This window comes from Halichondria panicea, chromosome 12, assembly GCF_963675165.1.
Source record: "Halichondria panicea chromosome 12, odHalPani1.1, whole genome shotgun sequence".
Taxonomy (NCBI): Eukaryota; Metazoa; Porifera; class Demospongiae; order Suberitida; family Halichondriidae; genus Halichondria; species Halichondria panicea.
Window position 1 is genome coordinate 5,707,588 of NC_087388.1, and position 24,424 is coordinate 5,732,011.

The 24,424-nt window shown below is 41.4% G+C and overlaps 4 protein-coding genes and 1 long non-coding RNA gene across 12 annotated transcripts in view; 2 read left to right on the plus strand and 3 right to left on the minus strand.

The window, feature by feature from the left end:
* Positions 1-2,787: 2,787 nt before the first annotated feature.
* LOC135344703 (uncharacterized) lies at positions 2,788-4,655 on the plus strand. The gene is made up of 4 exons (XR_010397508.1): positions 2,788-2,972; positions 3,159-3,427; positions 3,548-4,367; positions 4,438-4,655. It is a non-coding gene; the product is annotated as an uncharacterized LOC135344703 (long non-coding RNA).
* Positions 4,656-6,121: 1,466 nt separating this feature from the next.
* LOC135345353 (uncharacterized) lies at positions 6,122-16,392 on the minus strand. 3 transcript variants are annotated; one of them, XM_064542759.1, is made up of 8 exons: positions 16,238-16,391; positions 15,981-16,145; positions 15,708-15,869; positions 15,544-15,616; positions 15,171-15,259; positions 6,773-6,934; positions 6,488-6,661; positions 6,122-6,400 (listed from the first exon to the last, which is right to left on the minus strand). In XM_064542759.1, the coding sequence occupies exons 1-8, from the start codon at positions 16,275-16,277 to the stop codon at positions 6,237-6,239; spliced, it is 1,029 nt and encodes a 342-aa protein (XP_064398829.1). In that variant the 5' UTR covers positions 16,278-16,391; the 3' UTR covers positions 6,122-6,236. The 3 variants fall into 3 exon arrangements, with proteins under 3 accessions (XP_064398829.1, XP_064398830.1, XP_064398828.1); XM_064542760.1 differs by lacking the exon at positions 15,708-15,869 and having other exon boundaries at positions 16,238-16,392; XM_064542758.1 differs by lacking the exon at positions 15,544-15,616 and having other exon boundaries at positions 15,171-15,344; positions 16,238-16,390.
* LOC135345351 (uncharacterized) lies at positions 7,703-9,659 on the minus strand. Its single transcript, XM_064542756.1, has 3 exons — positions 9,164-9,659; positions 8,823-9,032; positions 7,703-8,759 (listed from the first exon to the last, which is right to left on the minus strand). The coding sequence occupies exons 1-3, from the start codon at positions 9,498-9,500 to the stop codon at positions 7,786-7,788; spliced, it is 1,521 nt and encodes a 506-aa protein (XP_064398826.1). The 5' UTR covers positions 9,501-9,659; the 3' UTR covers positions 7,703-7,785.
* Positions 10,936-24,424, plus strand: part of LOC135345356 (uncharacterized) — a 63,479-nt gene continuing 49,990 nt past the window's right edge. Inside the window, exon 1 of the mRNA XM_064542762.1 lies at positions 10,936-11,077. Coding sequence (XP_064398832.1) covers positions 11,015-11,077 — 63 coding nt within the window. The 5' untranslated portion in view covers positions 10,936-11,014. The remainder of the gene's footprint in view (positions 11,078-24,424) is intronic.
* On the minus strand, positions 17,120-24,115 carry LOC135345350 (squamous cell carcinoma antigen recognized by T-cells 3-like). Of its 6 annotated transcripts, none has more exons than XM_064542754.1 (15): positions 23,853-24,115; positions 23,597-23,738; positions 23,130-23,332; positions 22,660-22,825; positions 22,073-22,255; positions 21,807-21,977; positions 21,533-21,693; positions 21,104-21,301; positions 20,782-20,865; positions 20,504-20,587; positions 20,079-20,263; positions 18,980-19,833; positions 18,548-18,854; positions 18,249-18,473; positions 17,120-18,194 (listed from the first exon to the last, which is right to left on the minus strand). In XM_064542754.1, exons 5-12 carry the CDS (start codon positions 22,248-22,250, stop codon positions 19,689-19,691), a joined length of 1,206 nt encoding a protein of 401 aa, XP_064398824.1. In that variant the 5' UTR covers positions 22,251-22,255; positions 22,660-22,825; positions 23,130-23,332; positions 23,597-23,738; positions 23,853-24,115; the 3' UTR covers positions 17,120-18,194; positions 18,249-18,473; positions 18,548-18,854; positions 18,980-19,688. The 6 variants fall into 6 exon arrangements, with proteins under 6 accessions (XP_064398824.1, XP_064398821.1, XP_064398822.1 ...); XM_064542751.1 differs by having other exon boundaries at positions 20,782-20,874; positions 23,853-24,113; XM_064542752.1 differs by lacking the exons at positions 23,597-23,738; positions 23,853-24,115 and having other exon boundaries at positions 20,782-20,874; positions 23,130-23,348.

The following is a 24,424-nucleotide window of genomic DNA, read 5'->3' on the forward strand; positions in this document are numbered from 1 at the left end:
TATAAGAAGCGATTTGAGCAGGATTGTTAGACTGCATGTCTTGATTATACTGTATACTACAAAGTATGTATTATACTATACATGTATATAGGCCTATGCTATACATACTTTTTTGTGTACATGCATGATTAAACACACAGTCATTGTGTTATTGGGTGATATATATGTAATGGCTATGACAATGATGATTCAGCAGTGTTCTCTAAGACAGATGATCTAATGACTATTATTTTTTTTATACATGTACTGTACTTAAAAAGGGAAAAACCCAGGGACTTTATAAATATGTGCAATTACCAATGTACACATAAACAACACAGTACTCAGAGACACACTATATATGTATCTGTCTCTACTAGTATATGTACTACTATACTATATTACTAGCTAGTATAAAGCAGCTCTAGATCTCCACATTAGTATATAGTCAGTATAATTATAATGGAGCAATTGAAGGATTTCTTAAAAAGGTACAATTTGAAGAATATAGCCCTTGGAATGCTAGATAGAGAGATCGAACCGAGCGAGTTTGGTGTTCTGGCAAGCTACTTTGCTAATGTAGCGCTATTTATTGAAGACATGAGACTAACTCCTGCTGAGAAGGGGGATGTGTGTACCCTAGTTTCTTCACACGGTAATCAAATGGCAATGCTGAGATGTTTCAGAGCGTGGAGAAGCCACAATCCTGCTTGTGCAACTTACAGAACACTGTTGCAAATAGTGCTGAAAGTAGGACAGGTGGAAATCGCTGAACATGTTTTACAGCACATGATTAAGATGGACAATGTCAATTCGACACAGCAAACTAGTTTTTACTAAACATGCTGACACGTTTTTGTTTTTGTAAACTGTGTAATGATAAAGCAGGTCAATCTGCATGTTGTCTTTAGCTTATAAAAGTACTTACACATCTATTATTATGTGCTGTATGAAATAGCTACAATTAGCTTGCTGTGCAATAAGCCATGCAGCTTGAAGGAGGGGGGTGGGGCTCATTGTGCTCTTGATCAGTGCATGAGTGCATGTGATGTAGACTTAATATAAATCCAGTCACATGAGTCTACAATATCTGGAACCATGCAGAGAAGACTTGTGCTAACACAGCACCAACTCACTCTCACTCTTTCTCTATATAGTAAGGAAACTATACTGGGTATAGAAATTATAGCTGAATATAATTATAGCCTCAGGTTACAGAGGATTTCAGGCTGGTAATGCCATCCATGACCATGCATGCATCATGTATACAGGAGTAGTTGGGCGGAGTCCAACCAACGCGCGCATATATCATGTATACAGGAGTAGTTGGGCGGAGTCCAACCAACGCGCGCATATATCATGTATACAGGAGTAGTTGGGCGGAGTCCAACCAACGCGCGCATATATATGTGGGTGTGTTGGCCACCCAACTAGTACAGGAGTGCATGAATCATGCAATCCTGAATGTACATGCATGTACTATAAATTATAATAATAGTATGTTAATTGCATGCATGCATGCATGTGTTGTAAGCGCTATATTCTTCATTTAGATATAGACTTAGTACATGGACGGTGATACATGCAACTATAAGATTCATCTGTACTGTATTCACCACCACCCCACCCACCCTACCCACTCCACTCCACCCACTCCACTCCACCCCTTTTCACCATCATCACCATCACCCTCTGCTGAGAGCTAGGACAGTCATGCACATGATGCTAATGGTGCATTATTGCTCGTGATCTCTCGTAATGAATCTTATTATGTAATATGATCTGACCTAGCAGCATTAATTGGGGTGACAATGACGAAGCGATCCTAATGAATCCTATTTATAGTAAATGTAATGTTATCTATAATGTCACATTAATAGCCATGTATATTTAACAAACCTGGGGAATAACCAGGGACTCTCCATAAATGCAATTAGTGACCTACACATAAACAAAGCTGCTGGCATCTGCTCTTAGAGAAAAAAGCTATATACTCCCTCCTATTTTAACGCTGTATCTACTATAATAATGCTAGCTTCAAGCGATGCTATTTCAGAAACAGAATCTTTCTTAAAAAGTTTCAACAGAGACAATAATGTAGCCGTAACGGTTGCAATGCTAAATATAAAGATCGAAGGAAAAGACTTTCCTGTTCTGGCAAAGTACTTTGACAATATACAGCTCTTTACTGAGGACATGGGACTGACTGCTGCCGAGATGGGAGATGTGAGGAACACAGTTGCTTCACAAGGCAATCAAATGGCGATGCTGAAATGTTTCAAAATGTGGAAAAACCACGATCCTCCTAATGCAACCTACAAGACACTTGTGGAAATAGTGTTGAACCTAGGACAGGTGGAACTTGCAACAAAGATTGTACAGTATATGATTGATAAAAATATCAATGGGATACGACAAGCTTGTATTAACTGAACAGTCAGAAACTATCTGTGTAATTATTAGCTATAATTATAGGATATATATTGCCTATAATTATTATAATAATAGTCTATTGTAGTGAATCTGTGTCCTGCTCCATGCAATGAAATAATAAGCGGTGAATCTGTGCTATGATGATCTGTGTCTCCATGCAAATGTGAAATAGCACATTGAGCCGCCCCACCCACTTTAGAGTTAAAAAATCTACTGTGGGGGTGGGGCTCATTCCCAGGCCGAGTTGTCTCTAAAATAACGCTATAAGGCCACTTAGCTTGTACTGAACTTTCTGCACTGCACTGTGCACTTTATTACTTCCTGCTAATACAGACCTATATGTATAATTAATATGGAGTCCTATAAACTATAAACTTAAGTTTATAGTTTATAGGTCTGTCCCTGGCCTAGTCCTGTATATAAAATCTGGCATCATTTGTGACAAAATTCCATCCTAAACCCTTTAGCATGACAGGTTATCCAGTCTACAATGTCTGAGCCACTGGAACCAGAGAAAACCTGTGCTAACACTGCACCAACTCATTCTCACTCTTTCTCCAGTAAGTAACTCAACTGGTACGTGTTAATATAGTTGAATAGCCTCAGGTCATGGCTTTTCATTTTATATAGCTGAGAGCTAGTTTACTTATGTCTGAACAAGAATTGGTTCCAGTGTTTAAATGTCATAGATCTACACACTAATAATGATTTCCTCATTAAAGTTGAAAGTGACCCCACCACCTCAGAATCAACTGATGAACCTGTAAAGTCAACAATGGAGCCTACATCAGAATCAACAAATAATCATAACACTGTCGCCACAACAACCCACTTTCCTAAACAATCACCGACAAATTATGAGACACAAACAAATATAATTTCACTGCCGCCAGTCTTGTGGGTTGGTGGGAAAGACGCTGAATTTGATGATACCATTGATAAGCAACCGGAGCTTCCTAACATCTGTAGGCCTTTACCACTTGACGATGAGGCTCCTACTTGGCAGGCGCCACAAGTATGAGCTATACTGTACTACTAGTTAACACTTTATTACCGTGAAATCTCTACACAACACTGCATGCACGATATTATATATAATTATAGCTTGATTTTTTTCTCTCTCTCTTTTCTACAGGTGAATTCAGGATGTAAATGCTGTTGTAGTTTTTGTGCCGAAATTTGTGAAATTTGTGTAATGGTCTGTGAAATTGATTGTGATGATTACTGAATTCTTGAAGTCGGTGTGTCATGTACGTGTATAATTATGGCTTGGCAAATTATGCTTTTCTATTATTCTTTTTGACTATTCTGCCTATTATTCCAGTTTGCATGCATGGTGTACCCATTATTCCAGTTTAAAGACATCAATTTATTTGTAGCTGCACTACCTGATTTAGCCTTGTTCCCAGCCTCGTTGTCTCTATATAGCTATAGTACTCTTCAACACTTCGTTCTATTAAAAAAATCGGCCGGGACTGAGGCTATTGCCTGAGGTAGCATTTATACAGAAAGTGCATGAACTCTAGTGCCGAAAGAAAAAATACTCTTCCATGCCTGCCTAGTGCACGTGGCTATATATTCCTGCTAGCATAATTTGCCAAGCCCTATACAATGTATATGCACTCAGTGTCCAATGATGTCACTTTTTCATAAACACAAACTTCCTGTGCTATAATTATGTACCGTGACTGACAACTTTCATAATGATTATAATACTTGTCAATTGAGAGCTAAACTCAGAAGGTGAAATATTCATGGCTAATGCTGCAGCTGAATACACGGTTACTAAGTACAGACAGTCAATGGACGTGCCTTACGTTGCCGTAATAAGCGTCTCTCCTTCATCATCCGATGTATCAGCAGTGTGTGGCCAAACTGATAATAGTCCAAGGAGTACAAAAGTTGTAGATAACGTTTCAAAATCACCCTCTGCAGTGAAGAGCTCGAGATCAAAGGTAAGTAACAAAAGTGTGTAGTGCAGAGTGCAGGAACTTAAGGAACATTATTTTTATTATACCTCTGCAGATAGATCAGTTCTGTAATGCCTGTTGCTTCTGCTGGTTTGCCTGTGGGTATGGTACTCTGATGATATGCTGTCTACCTTGCCTTCCTTGTGTATGGTGCTGCCAGAAATGTCCAAATATTTAACATTTCCTCTCAAATTTTTAACAATGATATTTCCTAACTACATGTGTCTATTTAATTATGACACATGACCAATGCAGTCTTTATGCATGACTATATTATGAGTATATGGGTGAAAACTAGGCCACATGTGTAGGCCGCCCTGCATGCATGGTGCATAATTCACATGTATACATAATAATTATTATGATGGTTTAAACAGATTCGGATGGAATTTGGGGTCCACCATATAGTATTTTGTATATAGCTATGGACTAGCTATATATAGGCTCTGCATGTAGCTAAACAAGGCTAGATCCTGCATGCTTCAGACAGAATAGAGGGCCATGTTATTGGCTTTAGGAATGAGTAACACAGCTGTTGGGAGCATTGGTGTGCAATAGGGACAGTCTTGAAGATTACTATAATTATCGTGAGGGCTGTCAGAGTGACTGGGCATGCAGCCCTGGAGAAAAAGTGGTTGCTTAGGAGAGTTTAGGTCCTGATAAATGGAACAATTTTAGTAAATAGATCTAGGTGTCTAAAAATAATTAGGCATCAATGTCCATTTTTGGTAAAGATCATTACATTAAGTTTTGCATAACGACATTTTCAGGGCAAAATATGCTGAAGGTGTTATTTTCCGTTTTGGGCTTTTTATGAGGCCACATTTTTAATTAAAGAGAATAAATGGGTAAAAAAATAGTTTCCCCCATGAATGCAGAGGTAAGTCATACTGCATATTATTGTTGAGTGTAGTGTGTGTACCCAAGGTAAGGGCATTTAGTGATACATTCGTTATCACTATAATCTTGATCACACCTGATTGTGAACTGTGCAATAACTTTATATTCCATTCTCAGAATGTTTCTTTTTAATTGATACCGTTATGCTTCTGTATGGAACAATACAATAATAATATATGCTATACATGTACATGCAGTGTATACAAGTCACATGCTATATAGAAGGAATCAATATATGCCCTATAAAGCTGGTGGGCATATCATACTAAGAGTGTGTATGTATATGTAGTACATACTAAGGTTTGTGTATACAGTAATTAAAGCCTCGTCAGACAAAAATACAGGAAGTAGCACATCACAGGTACACACAGGGAAACCACAATATATGAGGGTAATAAAATTAATTATACAGATTAATTGCATGCACAGAGAATGCAGTTTGATATAGATTTTTTATTGGGATTATCAAGAGTACTTCATATAATATTGATATCAGGAGCACATGAAGAGATCTCCTCATAATAATGTGCCCCTGATATTATACGCAACACGCTGCGCTGTAAGTGTTGTTCATGCTCACCATTATGTTTTATGTTGTCACGAGTATATAAACAATGAGATATGACTACATAAACGAATGAGTGAGGGCTTTGTCCCATTATACATGAACATATGAAAATAAAGATTATCACTGAAAAGTATATTAAACTGCTAAGCCACTACTATAGCTATGTGTAATGTTCACGTGTGGTACATGTCTCCACTGAAATTTAATATACTGTTCAATGTCTAGTGTCTCCAGAATATTAGATTTATCCCATGAAACCACCTCATTATAATTTTGTCTGTTATAATTATCATGATGATTGAAAGTTTGAACGAGTGAAATACAGCAAACTATATTCTAAATAGTGATCACTATACTCTAAAGTTATAGTCTGGTTATAGTTGAGTTCACTTTGGGACGCAGCAATCGATGCCTTTCTTGGGGCATTTGCAGTTGGGTCCACACTTGCAGTCGGCACCAGCACATCCCTTACACACACAGAGGCAACAGCCACTCTCTCCACCAGTACACTTGTCACCACACTGACAGTCAGGGCCACACTTGCAGTCAGCTATAGGAGAGAAAAGTTTCAGTAAATTCCAGTTGAAGGAAGAATAGACAGGCAGGAAAGAGACAAGCCATACACTAAATAACTTACCGCATTTGCAAGGTCCAGCTACACAGCAATCGATGCCTTTCTTGGGGCATTTGCAGTTGGGTCCACACTTGCAGTCTGCACCAGCACATCCCTTACACACACAGAGGCAACAGCCACTCTCTCCACCAGTACACTTGTCACCACACTGACAGTCAGGGCCACAGTTACAGTTGCCTGTAAGAGAGGAAATGAATCGATAAACAACTTGCTTTATAAACACAAAGGAAATAAATACATGGAAAAGCCACAGAGATTTAGACAATAGACAAAAGAAGAGAGACTTACTGCATTTGCAAGGTCCAGCTACACAGCAATCGATGCCTTTCTTGGGGCATTTGCAGTTGGGTCCACACTTGCAGTCTGCACCAGCACACCCCTTACACACACAAGGACAGCAATTTCCATCACACTTGTCTCCACACTGGCAGTCAGGGCACTTGCAGTCAGCTATAGTAGGAGAGAAATTAATGAATAAGATTAGGTACAACGATCTCCATAAAAGGGAAGTGGTAGGTATACCGTAGTTGATGTAATTACAGTGCCAGTCTAATTAAACGAAATTCGAAATTGTTGGCCATAATTATACCACCATATAAATTCATTTGTTTTATGTACATAGTCTCGCAAAGATAATTATTTTTTATACTGGCGCTGTAATTACATCAACTATGGTAGTGAAAAGCCACGAAATTCCAAATGATAAATAAACTTACTGCGTTTGCAAGGTCCAGCTACACAGCAATCGATGCCTTTCTTGGGGCATTTACAGTTGGGTCCACACTTGCAGTCTGCACCAGCACATCCCTTACACACACAGAGGCAACAGCCACTCTCTCCAGCAGTACACTTGTCACCACACTGACAGTCAGGGCCACAGTTACAGTTGCCTGTGTAGGGAGGAAGTATAACTATAAAGCACGTGCTTTTACAAATGAGCCATGAAAACTCTTAGACAGTCACAGTCACAGACTTACTGCACTTGCAGGGTCCAGCTGTAGTTGGTTTGTCCGCCATTTCTGATTATTGAGAGTTCTTGAGAGATTGTTGAGAGTTGGTTCTAGTTTTTCTTGTTTTCTGCTGCTTGAATTGAAATCGTTGCTGAATGATGTGCACTGACTTGGTTGCTTTATATAAAGTGCACAGTTTTCCACACGACGGTGGCCGTGTCACTTTTGCACTCAGCAGCCGAGTGCAAAGTCAATTATACTTCAAAAATGAGCCGCATGACAATTAATTTGCACATGCGCAATAGAGAATATGGTCTTGACATAACAAGTAAGACCACAAAAGTAATGCTTTTAGGGAATAATTGCAAACTCTACAGAATCAGTACATGTTCCATTAGGTCTATTATACCCTCCAACAGTCATTATCTTGTCTTCAAAAGCAACAGCAAAACCCAAACATCGAGGCTCAGACAATTGACCTTTCAGCTCCTTCCAAACATCTTCACTAGTGTGATAGACGTGGACAAGCTTCGTTCCTTTTTGCTGACCTGTCTCGGTGTTAAATTTCCAGCCTCCAATTGCCATTACATGGTTGCGAAATGACACGCATGCAGAGGTTTTAAATTCCAGATTTTGTATTTTCCTGAAGATGTCATGATCGTCGGTGTTAGATTTAACAAGTTGTGACACTGTTGCTACACAAGCATTCCTTGTTGGAACAATATCTCCATCTCTAACCACGTATCCTCCTAGTATGTAAAGCATGCCATCACACACACAGCCAGAAGCACGAAACACTTTATAAGGAAGACTGGCAAGCTCACGCCATACCCTATCTTGAGATGTAACGATCAAAACATCGACTGTCTGTATTATTCCATGAGGACTGTTTCCCCCAGCTATGATTAGGCAACCATTGCTAAACACAACTGTCATCTGGCTTCGTTTCGTCCTCAATTTTGGGTAAATCGAGCATGTCCATTCTCTATCGGTCAACTGGTAGATTGCATCGGTATATTCTTCTTCGTCTTCATCTTGTCGATGAATTTTACGCTTGATTCCACCGATTGTGTGAAGATGGAAATGGATAGCTCCTTTGTAAGGAACAGGCAACACAACCAAAGAAGCATCTCTGACAAGGCAATCAGCTGATACTGACCATCCACTGGTCAAATTGTATGAATAGATTTTCCTGCTGCGATAGGGCCTGAAATATGCCGTGTCATCATGAACTGCAGCATCGATGGGGCTGGACATTCTCTCAAAAGCTCGAATATCACGCCGAGTGTTCCATTGCAGCTCATGGGGGGAATCACTAGGCCCAGCTGAGGAGTGGACATAAAGTAAAACCCACATGCATGGTATGAAAGTACTACAGATGTACTTACCCTGAGTTGGGCTGTTGAGACTGGTGATTGAGGCAGTTGAAGAGGCGCAATGTTTCTTTGATAGCCCATCTCTGGCAATGGAAAGGTAATCATGACCTGATGGCATACTAGTACTGAGCTGCTGAACACTAGTCGGTTGTGACACATCCTCTGGTGCACTGAACGTTCTTTGCTTTGGAGTAGCTGGCACAGTGAGACCTCTGGGTTGGGCTGCATGCATGACACACATGCAATGACATAAAAAATGCAGTAATTTTGATTGAGGGTGAAGGGACACAGTCAGACACTGCATGACGTTTACACTAATATGAGGTTATAAATCATGTGATAAGACAGCCTACCTATATCCTCAGCAATTTTTCTCTGGTCTACAGATCTCGAACAAAGAGCTTGCATAATGTCCTGCCATGTTGTCGATTGACCGTTTCGCAGCCAATGAGACAACGTCTCTCGTAGACATGCTTTGCAATCAGAACTCCTATGATTAGCTTTAATCTGCCTTAAAGTAGGTTCAAGAACCTTCAAAGCGAGGCCGAAGTTGTGCCACTCATCTGCCGTATCAATAACAGCATCAAAAACATCATGCAGATTGTCAATAGAGAGAACGTCTCCTCCTATTGTACGATCAGTACTCTCCACTGGACTGAGGGGAAACTGTGTATCATCAGTATTGGCCATAGTATATAATAGCTTGAAGAATTCAGTAAACCTATCCACAACAATAAACAGCACACAAAAATTGTTCAACTTCTATATAGCAGAGGCTATATAATATAGCACATCCAGTTCCTGCAGCTGAGCTAAACTACTGGGCTAGCTGTTAATTAGCACCCTTTGGAGATCATGAATCTAGTTAATAAAGCAGGTGACTGCCACTGGTGTCTTTGGCATGCAGACAACAAGCTTATGAATACATTCCACCACATCTGGTCAGCCCATCACCAAACCACCCACATGCAACATATGTAATAAGCAGCATTCAACATGTACATTTTTGGTGGATATACCCTGGGAATTCTGATCTTGAATTTTGAAACTGGGTTAGATCTAGCCATCAACGTTCGTATTGTAAGGGCGACCTTTGTATATTAGCCTTGTTTGGCTATTTGGTTTTTGTGCATAGAACAGACTATGTAGTAAAGTAATTGGATTGGGTATTTTTATCACTGTAATCAGATCGAAGTATATAGTACTATAATTATATATACTTTTTCCGCAAATGTATAATTATAAAAGAACACCTGACATATCATGCACATGCATGCAGGACTATATGTATAAGCTTCCCCACGCTCATGCACTTCGTCTGGTTGATGTTAACACATGCGTAATAGAGAATGTGAATTCTACAGAGTCACAAAACAATGCTTATAATTATTTAATTGATGCAAATTCTACAAAATCAGTACACGATGATGCTCTATTATAACCTCCTACAGTCATTATCCCTCAAAACCAGCAGCAAAACCCAAACATTGAGGTGTCTAGACAATTGACCTCAGTTTCAGCTCCTTCCAAACATCTTCATGTGATAGACCTGGACAAGCTTTGTTCCTTTTTGCTGACCTGTCTCTGCGTTAAATTTCCAGCCTCCAATTGCCAGTATACAATTGTAAAATGACACACACACAGAATCACAAAGTTCCAAGTATTTGAAACTATGATGTCTTTATTGGTGCTATGAGATTCAACAAGTTGGGACACTGTAGCTACGCAAGCACTTCTGGTCTACAGATCACGAGCAAAAGAGCTTAGATAATGTCCTGCCAGGTTGTCAATTGACCATTTCGCAGCCAATGAGAAAACATATCTTGTAGATATGTCTTGCAATCAGAATTCCCCTGTTAATATGCCTCAAAGTAGGTTCAAGAACCTTCAAAGCGAGGCCAAAGTTGTGCCACTCATCTGCTGTATCAATAACAGCATAAAAAACATTGTACTAGCATGTATAGTTAAGTGGTTGTGGTCATTAAACATGCAAGAATCTTCCTTCTTTTCTTGCATGCTGTCAGGATGTAGATCTACTCACTTCTTGCATGCTGTTATACAGGATGTACTTTACTTAGAGCTTCCAACCCCATTGCTCAGGATCAAATTGCAAGTCTTCATGAGCAAGCCTCTTCCAGAGCACTACCTGTAAGTGAACCCTCAAACCGTGAAAATGTGCTTTGAAGCCAATTATTTGTCACTGCATGCTGCTGAGAATGAGAGTCCTTGTATTGTGTATGAGCTGCCTGTGTCTATGGCTGGGGAAGGTGAGTGGTATAATAGTCAGTAGCTGCAGTTGAGAGTCCCAATGCTTGCAGCTCAGTGTACTGGTGTCTGCAGACTATGTGGTACAAGTGGAGATGCTCTCCTACATGGCTAATGCTGCAGCTGAATACATGGTTACTAAGTACAGACAGTCAATAGACGTGCCTTACGTAGCCGTAATAAGCGTCTCTCCTTCATCATCCGATGTATCAGCAGTGTGTGGCCAAACTGATAGTCCAAGGAGTACAGAAGTTGTAGAGAACATTTCAAAATCACCCTCTGCAGTGAAGAGCTCGAGATCAAAGGTAAGTAATAAAAGTGTGTAGTGCAGAGTGCAGGAACTTAAGGAACATTATTTTTATTATACCTCTGCAGATAGATCAGTTCTGCAATGCCTGTTGCTTCTGCTGGTTTGCCTGTGGGTATGGTACTCTGATGATATGCTGTCTACCTTGCCTTCCTTGTGTATGGTGCTGCCAGAAATGTCCAAATATTTAACATTTCCTCTCAAATTTTTAACAATGATATTTCCTAATTGCATGTGTCTATTTAATTATGACACATGACCAATGCAGTCTTTATGCATGACTATAGAGTATATGGGTGAAAACTAGGCCACATGTGTAGGCCGCCCTGCATGGTGCATAATTCACATGTATACATAATAATTATTATGATGGTTTTAATAAACTTAAGTTCGGATGCAATTTGGGGTCCACCGTAGTATTTTGTATAGCTATGGACTATATAGCTATAATGCCCTGCATGTAGCTAAACAAGGCTAGATCCTGTATGCTTCAGACAGACTTGAATGAATAGAGGGCCATGTTATTGGCTTTAGGAATGAGTAACGCAGCTGTTGGGAGCAGTGGTGCATGTGCAATAGGGACAGTCTTGAAGATTGCTATAAAATCGTGAGGGCTGTCAGAGTGACTGGACATGCAGCCCTGGAGAAAAGTGGTTGCTTAGGAGAGTTTAGGTCCTGATAAATGGAACAATTTTAGCAAATAGATCTAGGTGTCTAAAAATAATTGGGCATCAATGTACATTTTTGGTAAAGATCCTTACATTAAGTTTTGCATAACGACATTTTCAGGGCAAAATATGCTGAGGTGTTATTTTCCGTTTTGGGTTTTTTATGAGGCCACATTTTTAATTATAAAAATGGGTAAAAAAAATAGTTTCCCCCATGCAGAGGTAAGTCATACTGCATATTATTGTTGAGTGTAGTGTGTGTACCAAAGGTAAGGGCATTTAGTGATACATTCGTTATCACTATAATCTTGATCACATGCACCCGATTGTGAACTGTGCAATAACTTTATATTCCATTCAGAATGTTTCTTTTTAATTGATACCATTATGCTTACAATACAATAATAATTATATACTATATACATGCAGTGTATACAAGTCACATGCTATAGAAGGAATCAATATATGCCCTATAAGCTGGTGGGCACATCATACTAAGATTGTGTATGTATATGTAGTACATACTAATTAAGGTTTGTGTATACAGTAATTAAAGCCTCGTCAGACAAAAATACAGGAAGTAGAAACCACAATATATGAGGGTAATAAAAATTAAGTTATAGTTATAACACGGGCACAAGGGATGTATGGAATATATTGCACTGAAGCACGAGGGCGTAAGCCCCGAGGACTGAGTGCAATATGTTCCATGCATCCCGAGTGCACGTGTAATAACTAATTTATATCCCGAGGGCATAGCAACATAACACTGTCTTAGTAACACAATATAAACTGCACAAAAAGATGACAAAGACAACTCTAGACACAGCTCCACCTCTTCTCTCTCCTAGACGCCAGTATATGCAGCGTATAAGATTGGCATGACAGATGAATGGCTTGACACAAAATTGTTGGAGTTCCAACGCTGAAACCACTGCAAAACAGCCCCACCCCACTTCTGGTGCTGCAAAACAGCCCCACCCCTCTACTGCTGCAAAGAAACAGCCCCACCCCATTTACTGCTGCGAAGAAACAGCCACACCCCACTATACTACTCAGTGTAACTACTGCTCGAACAGCCCCCTCCACTAGCACTATCCTCGGTATCACAACCAAGCCAAAGAAGCTCGCCTCTACACTGCTGCAAAACAGCTCAAGCCCCCTGCAAAAAGAGCCGCTTCTAGTGCTATGATGAAGCCAGAATTGACTGTGCATCAAGAAGTGGAGGACTAGGTCTAGGATCACAGAATCTTCACAAAATGAGCCTGGGACGATTTTAAAACCTGCATGGTTGCAAAGAAGAAACTCCAGCAGTGCTGAACATTCATGCATGGCTGGACTTACTTTGATACTTGTTATTTCTCATGATACAATATTTAATTTAATTATGCCAGAGGGGCGTTTTGTGGTCAGTGCAATATGACTTTTCAGCAGTGCAATATGAAGCATATTGCACTTGGCAACAATATAGCAACGGGATATAATTATACATTAATTGCATGCACAGAGAATTAATGCAGTTTGATATAGATTTTTTATTGGGATTATCAAGAGTACTTCATATATGAAAGCACTGCAGGTGCTGATGCCTCGGTGGAGGTGCCAAAGCTACATAACATAAAACTACTAATAGCTAGCTTTTATACACACATTGATTATAATTATCATGATGAACATCAACCGAATAGTGGGTAATGATCAACCATGATTGTTGTTAAAAACGATTGATGCCAAAAGTTCAAGTCTAAAATATGGCTGCAAGTCAGTAGTCGGGCGCCGCCGCCCTCTACCGTTGCCCGGAAGAAGGTCGGGAATCAAGCCTATCCACAGTTTTGTTCTGTTGTTGGAAATCCACCAGCTCCAATCAGATTGCAGTATCTCAAGAGGATTGATCACACCAACTCAACTGTACGTTGGATTGACTGAGAGGCGAGGCCAACACCCACTTTAATAAATGATATTCATCGCTATTGGTTAGCACCCACATAGAATGAATGATATTCATGATACTATTGCGTAACAGGCCAGAACAAAACTGTGGATAGGCTTGATTCCTGACCTCCTTCAAGGAGGGCGGCGGCGCTCGACTAGCAAGTCAGCAGAGCCTTGCAGCTCTCTGCTCACTCTTGCAGCTACCAATAGCTAGCGTTCTAATGCAGAGCTAACTACTAAGTAGAGTAGTAACACTCGGTGAACAAGTTTTGCTACGGACTCTTCTGAAAAGGCTGCAATAGCATTCCAAGTAAGCAAAACTAGGCATAACTCGAGAACGAAGCATTATTTTGCAAATCCACGAATTAAAATCCAAGTAAACATGACTAGAAGCCTATAGAAACTCTTACTTGCACTTGATTCTCCTTGAGCAGCTGTAGCGGTCTACACACCACACAGACACACAGACACACAGACACAGTGACACACACAGACACACAAACACACTACCGTATACCTCGCTTGCGCATGCGCACCGAGGCATAAATATTGATATTATCAGGAGCACATGCATGAAGAGGTCTCCTCATAATAATGTACTCCTGATGTTATACGCAACACTCTGCGCTGTAAGTGTTGTTCATGCTCACCATTATGTTTTATGTTGTCACGAGTATATAAACAATGACTACATGAATGAATGTGGGCTTTGTCCCATTATACATTGAAATGAACATGTTATATAGTATTCAACGTCTAGTGTCTCCAGAATTTGTTAGTTGTGTATTATTAGATTTACCCCACGAAATCACCTCATTATAATTTTGTCCGTTATAATTATCATGATGATTGAAAGTTTGAACGAGTGAAATACAGCAAACTATATTCTAAATAGTGATCACTATACTCTAAAGTTATAGTCCAGTTATAGTTGAGTTCACTTTGGGACGCAGCAATCGATGCCTTTCTTGGGGCATTTACAGTTAGGTCCACACTTGCAATCGGCACCAGCACATCCCTTACACACACAGAGGCAACAGCCACTCTCTCCACCAGTACACTTGTCTCCACACTGGCAGTCAGGGCCACACTTGCAGTCAGCTATAGGAGAGAAAAGTTTCAGTAAATTCCAGTTGAAGGAAGAATAGACACGCAGGAAAGAGACAAGCCATACACTAAATAACTTACCGCATTTGCAAGGTCCAGCTACACAGCAATCGATGCCTTTCTTGGGGCATTTGCAGTTGGGTCCACACTTGCAGTCGGCACCAGCACATCCCTTACACACACAGAGGCAACAGCCACTCTCTCCACCAGTACACTTGTCACCACACTGACAGTCAGGGCCACAGTTACAGTTGCCTGTGTAGGGAGGAAATGAATCGATAAACAACTTGCTTTATAAACACAAAGGAAATGAATACATGGAAAAGCCACAGAGATTTAGACAATAGACAAAAGAAGAGAGACTTACTGCATTTGCAAGGTCCAGCTACAGCAATCGATGCCTTTCTTGGGGCATTTACAGTTGGGTCCACACTTGCAGTCTGCACCAGCACACCCCTTACACACACAAGGACAGCAATTTCCATCACACTTGTCTCCACACTGGCAGTCAGGGCACTTGCAGTCAGCTATAGTAGGAGAGAATTAGATTTGGTACAAAGGTCTCCATAAAAGGTCAAGTGGTAGTGAAAAGCCACGAAAGTCCTAAAATAAACTTACTGCATTTGCAAGGTCCAGCTACACAGCAATCGATGCCTTTCTTGGGGCATTTGCAGTTGGGTCCACACTTGCAGTCGGCACCAGCACATCCCTTACACACACAAGGGCAGCAATTTCCATCACACTTGTCTCCACACTGGCAGTCAGGGCACTTGCAGTCAGCTATAGTAGGAGAGAAATTAATGAATAAGATTAGGTACAACGGTCTCCATGAAAGGTAAGTGGTAGGTATAGTGAAAAGCCACGAAATTTCAAATGATAAATTAAACTTACTACGTTTGCAAGGTCCAGCTACACAGCAATCGATGCCTTTCTTGGGGCATTTACAGTTGGGTCCACACTTGCAGTCTGCACCAGCACACCCCTTACACACACAAGGACAGCAATTTCCGTCACACTTGTCTCCACACTGGCAGTCAGGGCCACAGTTACAGTTGCCTGTGTAGGGAAGAATAATACTATAAAGTACGTGCTTTTACAAATGAGCCATGAAAACTGATACACTAGACACAGTCTAGTCACAGACTTACTGCACTTGCAGGGTCCAGCTGTAGTTGGTTTGTCCGCCATTTCTGATTATTGAGAGTTCTTGAGAGATTGTTGAGAGTTGGTTCTAGTTTTTCTTGTTTTCTGCTAGCCTCGATCCCAGGCCGCACTTCCCGCTAGGGAAGTGGGCCTGGTATCGACTACTTGCGCATGCGCTAATATCCCCCGGTATCTGGGGGCTTTGGATAACATCGTTTATGCTCAGTAAAACTATGACATCACAATGAAAGGAAGTGGATTGAAGGAAGTAGATAGAAAGTTCTATTGAAGGTTTCTAGCCCATCGGATAGCATTCTCTGATAGCTACCCTTAGCCTGCTATGTTAACAAAAGACTCACAGCCTGCAACAGTGTGGATGACGATCGTCTGAAAGGAGTGACGGCTGATAAGAGCCTATATGGACAGGCCACGCCCATTTAACACTAACTTTGGTGAAAGTCTACTATACTACTGCTACTGATTCTATCAGAAGAAAATAGCAGTACAACAAACCTACACAGCTCTGTTTCTAGCTAGCTAGCTATATAGCTCTGTGTATGACTTTTAGAATATTTTCTCTGATGTATCCAGTATTATAGAAATATTTACGGGTAAAAAATCCAATATTATAGTATTATAGAAATATTTACGGGAAAAAAATCCAATAATTTGGCGCATGCGCAAGCAGTCGATAGCAGGCCTTCTTTCAAAGGCCGGTGAAGGAGGCTAGTTTTCTGCTGGCTGCTTGAAATCTTTGCTGAATGATGTGCACTGACTTGGTTGCTTTATATAAAGTGCACAGTTTTCCACACGACGGTGGCCGTGTGCAAATAATTTCGCCGAGGGCACTTTTGCACCCGAGTGCAAAGTCAATTATACTTCAAAAATGAGCCGCATGACAATTAATTTGCACATGCGCAATAGAGAATGTGGTCTTGACATTAGAAACAATACAAGTAAGAGCACAAAAGTAATGCTTTTAGGAAATGATTGCAAACTCTACAGAATCAGTACATGTTCCATTAGGTCTATTATACCCTCCAACAGTCATTATCTTGTCTTCAAAAGCAGCAGCAAAACCTAAACATCGAGGCTCAGACAATTGACCTTTCAGCTCCTTCCAAACATTCTCACCAGTGTGATAGACGTGGACAAGCTTCACCCCTTTTTGCTGATGTGTCTCCGTATCAAATTTCGAGCCTCCAATTGCCAATACATGATTGCGAAACGACACACATGCAGCGTGTTTAAATTCCAGACTTTGTATTTTCCTGACTATGTCATGATCGTTGGTGTGAGATTTAACAAGTTCCGACACTGTTGCTACACAAGCATTCCTTGTTGGAACAAAATCTCCCTCTCTAACCACGTATCCTCCTAGTATGTAAAGCATGCCATTGCACACACAGCCAGAAGCACGAAACACTTTATAAGGAAGACAGGCAACCTCACGCCATACCTTGTTTTGGGATGTAACGATCAAAACATCGACTGCTTGTATTATTCCATGAGCACTGTTGCCCCCAACTATGATTAGGCATCCATTGCTAAACACAACTGTCACCTGGCTTCGTTTCGTCCTCAATTTTGGGTAAATTGAACGTGTCCATTCTCTGTGAGCAGGATCGGTCAACTGATAAATAGCATCTGTGTATTCTTCTTCGTTTTTATTTTGCCGATGAATTTTACGCTCGACTCCACCGATTGTGTGAAGAAGGAAACGAACAGCTTGTTTGTAAGGAACAGGCAGCACAACCAAAGAAGTATCTCTGACAAGGCAATCAGCTGCTATTGACCATCCCCTCGTCAAATTGTATAAATAGATTTTCCTGGTCTGATAGGGCCTGAAGTATGCCGTGTCATCGTGAACTGCAGCATTGATGGGGCTGGATATTTTCTCAAGAGCTTGAATATCACACGGATTGTTCCATCGCAACATATGGGGGAAATCAATGGGCCCAGCTGCAAGGGTAAAGCAAAACAATAAAACCCAGACTATAGAATTAATGTACTTACCATGAGTTGGGTTGTTGAGATTGCAGGTCATTGAGGCAGTTGAAGAGGCACGATGTTCCCTTGATAGCTCATCTCCTGCAAAGGACATGTAATCACCACCCAATGATGGCATACTAGCACTGTGCTGTTGAGTAAGAGTACGTTCAGTCGGTTGTGATACATCCTCTGATGCACTGAACGCTATTGGATTCTGAGCAGCTGGTGCAGTGAGACCTTTGGATTGGGCTGCAAGACACACATAAAAAGTGCAATAATTTAGTATATTTTAATAATAACTTTTATATGATAAGACAGCCTACCTATATTCTCAGCAATTTTTCTCTGATCTACAGATCGCGAACAAAGAGCTCGGATGATGTTCTGCCAGGTTGTCGATCGACTATTTCGCAGCCAATGAGACAACATCTCTCGTAGACAATCGATATCCTTACACTCCAAACTCTGAAAATTAGCTCGTATTTTTCTCAAAGTAAGTTCACGAACATTCAAAGCCAGCCCAATGTTGTACCACTTATGTCTAGCATCAATAAGGATATTTAAAACATGATGCAGATCGTCAATAGAGAGCATATTTCCTCCTGTTGTACGATCAGTACTCTCCATGGACTAATATAAAGAGAAACAACCCAGCATGGAACAAAAGAAAGACTATATATAATTATATATAATTATATATAATTATATAGATGCTAGCATGCATGCATGGAAAGACTATAATTATATAGATGTACTTCAACACCATGAGTTGAGCTGGCCATTGAAGACACTGTGTTCCTTTGATTAAGGTAATCTTAGGATGACTACTCATTCAGTGACACACTATATAGTACTGATCGAGCTACTTTAGTTGCCGAGATCCAATAAACAGGTCCGATTATACCTGATCTATATCTACAATTCCACCTATATAGCTAGCTAGGACAAGACAACCAGCTTATAAATACACATTCCAGCAGCCAGTATATGGACATCTGGAGCAGGGTTTCGTTGTACATGTACAGCTATATGCATCTAATTGGGTGCATACCCCGGGAAATTTTGCTCTTAAACTCATATAAGTGTTTCAACAATCAATGTCTGCCAAGCCCTACAAAACAGCATAATAAGCAAGATAACATAATTATCTAAACACTGTCTGTACATGTAGATCTACATAGTATTACTAACTACTTCTACTTGATAGATCATTCTCCATCTTAAATCTGAGGAGTATGACTTAGATCTCTTCTCTTCACACGAATAGGCCATAGCTAGCTATACTGAGACTTTTCAAATCTGCTACAATCATTAAATGATGATTTTACATTGTTTGACCACAGTTTACATTGCCACTAAAAGGCTCTACTCTATGTGTGTTGCAAAGATTCTGCAAAGTCCAGTACACAACAAAGGCAAAAAGCAAGACATAGTAAATGTGCAAAAAGTTGGTTCATTTCTTGGCTAGTAATTTTCTAAAATCGTCATTGGATAGTTTGTTCCCCTCACCACTAGTACTACTAGTAGTGTTCTCTTGTCTCCACTGACTGCTCTCTTGGCCAGGGCTCTTGGGAGTAGAGGGATGTTGGTCTTACGCCGACTTGTCACTCTGTGGAGGTGTGTGTGTGTGGGGGGGTGAGTTACTGGGAACAAGTACATTATAATGATTATGCAATTAAAATTTGGCATGGATAGCATATGTGCTGGTACAGATACGCACGCCATCAACCATCAAAATGGTTTCAGATCCATTAACAAATTGCATTACTGTGTCTTGTGGGTTAGCTATTAATGGGTTGACCATCACATGTACATGTACGTGTAGGGGTAACTATAGTAAGTGTATCAGCTTACATTGGGTTGTTGTCTTGCATATCTCTGGGTGCAAAGGTCGGACGCTTAAACCCAGTCTCAGTTTCAGGTCCCCCGAAAGTGCCCTTTGACCCTCCCTTGGGAGGGTTGGAAATGGCCACGCTCATCCTCTTCATTCCAAGCTCATCACTGTTGTTGAGTCGAGCGACAGCCACATTGGCCGAGGACTGTGTGTGTGTGGGGTGTGTGTGTGGGGTAATCATTTGTCATCTGAGACTTCTCTTGGAAAATATTTCTACACACATACCCTCACTTGAGAGCAAATACCCTGATAATAAATTGTGTACTGATAGCCTATAGTGTGGTCCCACTGTGTACACTGTAGTGGTTGACTTGCAAGGTTTGTATTTAAGTGAGGTGAAAAGGGTTGCTCTAGCAATAGCAATGGTCAGCAAATGTTGTCTAACCTCATCAGTGAACTCAATATAAGCAAAACCTTTCGATCTTCCCTCTCTGTTCTTGATCAGTCGAACCTCTTTGATCTCTCCACACTGCAGCCATGACAACACACGTTAACTACAGCACTTTTCTTATCCACACAAACATTTTGATAGATAGGACGAAAACTTCCATAAATGAAACCTTGATAAGACACACTACTTGTATATGTACCACCTAGCATGCATGTACATTTACTGTACCACTGTACCACACATGATACACAGAGCATTCATAATTATGCTACCTGTTGGAAGTGTTCCCTCAACTCATGGTCAGTGATGTGGTGGGCAATGTGAGACACAAACACTGTGGCTTTAGAGTCAGAGCGCTGAGGTGTCTGTGTGTGTGGGGGGGGGTGGGTGTGTGTGTGTGTGTGAGTGTGTGTGTGGGATGGGTGTGAGTGTGTGGGGTGGGGGTGGTGTCTGTTAAGGAGAGTATAGGATATGGCTAGCACATACACTGTAACACAAGTGCACTAACAGTCGCGATAATGACGAGTACTGACTGTAATGAAATTGCAACAACAACGTTGTTCTAGCGAAATCAAAACAAAAACACATAGTCACCTTGTCCCCCAGGCTAGACACAGGTCTTCCCTTCTCCTTGAACTGTGAGACGTACATCGGACGTCCCTCAATCTCCGTCTTGTCAAGCCCCAGTGCACTGGCCACGGGGTCAGGGGTCGCAAACTCTACGTAGGCGTAGACGTTGCCCTTGTTAGACTGACGTGTCCTGATAAGCCGAATCTCAGCGATTAGTCCACACTAGAGATATATGCAGCAGAAATATTTGCCCATTATTTGTAAGAATTTCCTTCGAACTTGTGGTATGTAAACTTGTGTTACTGGCTGTGTTATCGGATTACTTCAGTATACAATGTATACATGTACATGTACACATAGCTCTTTAAACTTCCACAGTACATAAGGAACTCAATAGCCATTGTACATACACCTAACAGGTGCATCTAGTAGCTAGGTGATCTCAACACTCACTGGTGTGAATATCTCCCTGAGTTCATCCTCGGTGGCCTTGAAGCTCAGGTTACTCACAAACACAGTCCTGGCCTCCTTCGGACCCTCTGTCTCAACCTTTGCTGCCTCCACTGTTGGAACCTTCTTACTGGGCAACTGTACAATGCCAGTCTCTGCTACAACTGTGCGTGTGTGTGTGGGTGTGTGTGGCAAGGTCAATACGGTACATGCAATGTACAGTATTAGTAGTGCTGTCATTAATTGAATACGAAAATTGGCAACCAGTGCAACGTACATTTCTGTTTCTTAACCGCCGGTTGTTGATCATCTGACATTTCTCTACCAGGAGGTGGTCTCTTACGGCCTAAACTTTGACCCTCATCTCTGCTGCTGACTCTGCCCTTTCCTATGTCCATCTTTCTGTGCTTCTTTAGATCATCCTTTTTGAAAGAATCTTTTTCAGCAGCTTGAGAGAAAAAATAATGATTTGAGATATTGCAAAAACGAGCTCACACCACTCATAACTTCACACACACCCACCCTACCGCCCACACACACACACCTTTTCCCTTCTCGCTCGTACACAGTCCAGCTGTGCCTCACACCTCACCAACGCCCCCTCAAATGACTGGAGGTCGCCTCTCAAACTGTAGCAGTGCCTCACACACCATCTCCGGGTCATCACTGGCAGAGTTGGACGCTCGTTGTAGCACTTTACGACAGCTGGCAGTGTCGCCATGGGACCTAGGGGCGGAGGGTAGAGGGTGTGCTTGATATGAGTGTAACAGAAACAATCCTGGGATCACAGTACATGTGTTACATGATTGTACAGTAGTGTATAATTATTATCTTAACTCTTTTGATTGGTCATAACTTGGGCTAGGAGCATCTGGCATTATGATTGTCTGAAAGCCCAGAAAAAGTTCTATCAGATGTCATGTTTAGCTCAACATTTTTGATCGGACCTGATTTTGAACTTTTCCCCCAACTATTATAGCCCACGCTTTTTTGTCAAAATCAGCCCCGAAAATGACCTTTGATTTAAAAAAAAAGCTCACTTTAAGCTATCAGAAAAACATTAAATCATTGAAATTGGACCATCCAAACCCAAGTTATGGCCGTTCAAAATGGACTGTACTCCAATGTACCTCTCAATGCTAGCGTACTCTATCCAGTACTGTGCCTGCTTTCCGTGTCTACTCATCACTTCCACCCAGAGCGCTCGTGCCGTCTCCATATTGTCATAGCAACGAGCCTCCAGGCTGGCCTGGTAACGAGAGAGAGAGTCTGTAGGGTCACCATCCTTACCATATACTGTGGAGGGGGCGGGGGAGACTATATTAGGCACACTGATTAGAAAGTGATAAGGCATAGATCTAGAGATGTGCCCTCACTGGTCGGTGGTGGTTGATACTAACCACCACCTCTAGATAAAAATAACCAACTCTAGGCCTAGTTTACAACTAATTTGTGTCTTGAATATACATTGTAGATGGAGGATAGAAAACAGCCACCACTTAGGTCACAACACTGGGAATCTCCCTTCCTAGTAGTACAGTACATACAATAAAATTATATTCTGTACTAATGTACTGGCACATGGTATTGGTACTCTTACATGCTTCAAGACTGTCTCAAGCTAAAAGAATGTCTTCCGTAACTCCACCAAATTAGGACTGGCCGTCTCCACGCCCTCCTTAGGGGTCAAAGGTGAGAGAGGCGTGTGTACCTGTCTCCGGAGGTAGTCACAGTATGCAGTCCACAACTTGAGATAGTCTGCAGCCACAGAGAGGTTGCCCTTCAAGCCCTTCTCAAACACAGCTGCAGGAAACAGAAACTAAAACGTTTTCATACACTGGGACGTCACATGTCTAAATGAGACAACAATGATAAAGAAACAAAACTATTCATACACTGGGACATCTCTAAGGGCAACAATGATATGCAATTATTATGATAGATAACATGATCACAGCAATGCATACTATAGTTACATGTAGCTAGAGAAAGTGGCTTAAAAATGTAGCAGCAATTAATTATACAATATGTACACTAGAGAAATCATCTCATATATAACTTACTGACCAACAATTTCCTCGTGATTGGTTTGGACCCGCTCCAGTGCTCGTGTGTAGCTCATCCAGAAGTCGACCACCCACGGACAATTACGAAGTGATTGCTTGCAACCAGAGACAACGACCAATCCAACCTTACCAAAGCTAGTGGTCTGTTTGAGAGGCGGAATAGATCACAAATTAACTTTTCTGTTTTGAGCACACAAAATTTCAACCACAATTATAATAGGAATAAATATGTAAATTACACATAGCCAGCTGCTCACTATATAGTTGAGATAGTTCTTCCAGAGCTGCTGGTCTAGAGGGTGGTGTGCCAGGGCCCGCTTGTAGAGGGTGTGGTTGAGGGAGGGGTCTGCTTTGGACTGAGAGAGGTGGGCCAGGTAGCGGTATCTGGATATTACTTGGAAGTGTTCCCTCAACTCCTGGTCAGTGATATGATGGGTAATGTGAGACACAAACACTGTGGCTTTAGAATTAGAGCGCTGAGTAGGAGTCTTTGTGCATGTGTGGGTGTGAGTGAGCAGGGCCGTAAGAACTAGGGGGGTAGTCTGGGGGCCAGACCTCTTTCTCAGAGGGGGGAGGGGGAAGAGAGAAAGCTAATCCTAGCGCTCTTGATTTTGCCCCCGAGCTATTAGGTTGGCCCCCAGACTACTAGGGGGGCTGGGGGGGAAACTGCCCCCCGGCCCCCACTCTGAAAAGGGGTGGGGCTCCTCTGCAGAGTCCAGCATGCGCAGATCACAGTCTAGCCTAGCCTTGATCCCAGGCCGATCCGTCTCCAATTGAACGCTAGGTCGATCCACATGCAGCTGAAATTTATATAGCTAAGAGCTCACTA

What these genes read in the sequence shown, in the direction of transcription:
- LOC135345353 (XM_064542758.1), bottom strand. Translation starts at nt 16,277, where the DNA reads ATGGCGGACAAACCAACTACAGCTGGACCCTGCAAGTGCA. An exon ending in AGCTGGACCCTGCAAGTGCA is followed by an intron (nt 16,146 to 16,237) that starts GTAAGTCTGTGA and finishes TTCCCTACACAG; the next exon opens with GCAACTGTAACTGTGGCCCT. An exon ending in AGCTGGACCTTGCAAATGCA is followed by an intron (nt 6,662 to 6,772) that starts GTAAGTCTCTCT and finishes CCTCTCTTACAG; the next exon opens with GCAACTGTAACTGTGGCCCT.
- LOC135345351 (XM_064542756.1), bottom strand. Translation starts at nt 9,500, where the DNA reads ATGGCCAATACTGATGATACACAGTTTCCCCTCAGTCCAGTGGAGAGT. An exon ending in AAAAATTGCTGAGGATATAG is followed by an intron (nt 9,033 to 9,163) that starts GTAGGCTGTCTT and finishes TCATGCATGCAG; the next exon opens with CCCAACCCAGAGGTCTCACT. An exon ending in TCTCAACAGCCCAACTCAGG is followed by an intron (nt 8,760 to 8,822) that starts GTAAGTACATCT and finishes TCCACTCCTCAG; the next exon opens with CTGGGCCTAGTGATTCCCCC.
- LOC135345350 (XM_064542750.1), bottom strand. Translation starts at nt 19,006, where the DNA reads ATGGCCAGCTCAACTCATGGTGTTGAA. An exon ending in GCTCAACTCATGGTGTTGAA is followed by an intron (nt 18,855 to 18,979) that starts GTACATCTATAT and finishes TCTTTATATTAG; the next exon opens with TCCATGGAGAGTACTGATCG. An exon ending in TCTCAACAACCCAACTCATG is followed by an intron (nt 18,195 to 18,248) that starts GTAAGTACATTA and finishes TTACCCTTGCAG; the next exon opens with CTGGGCCCATTGATTTCCCC.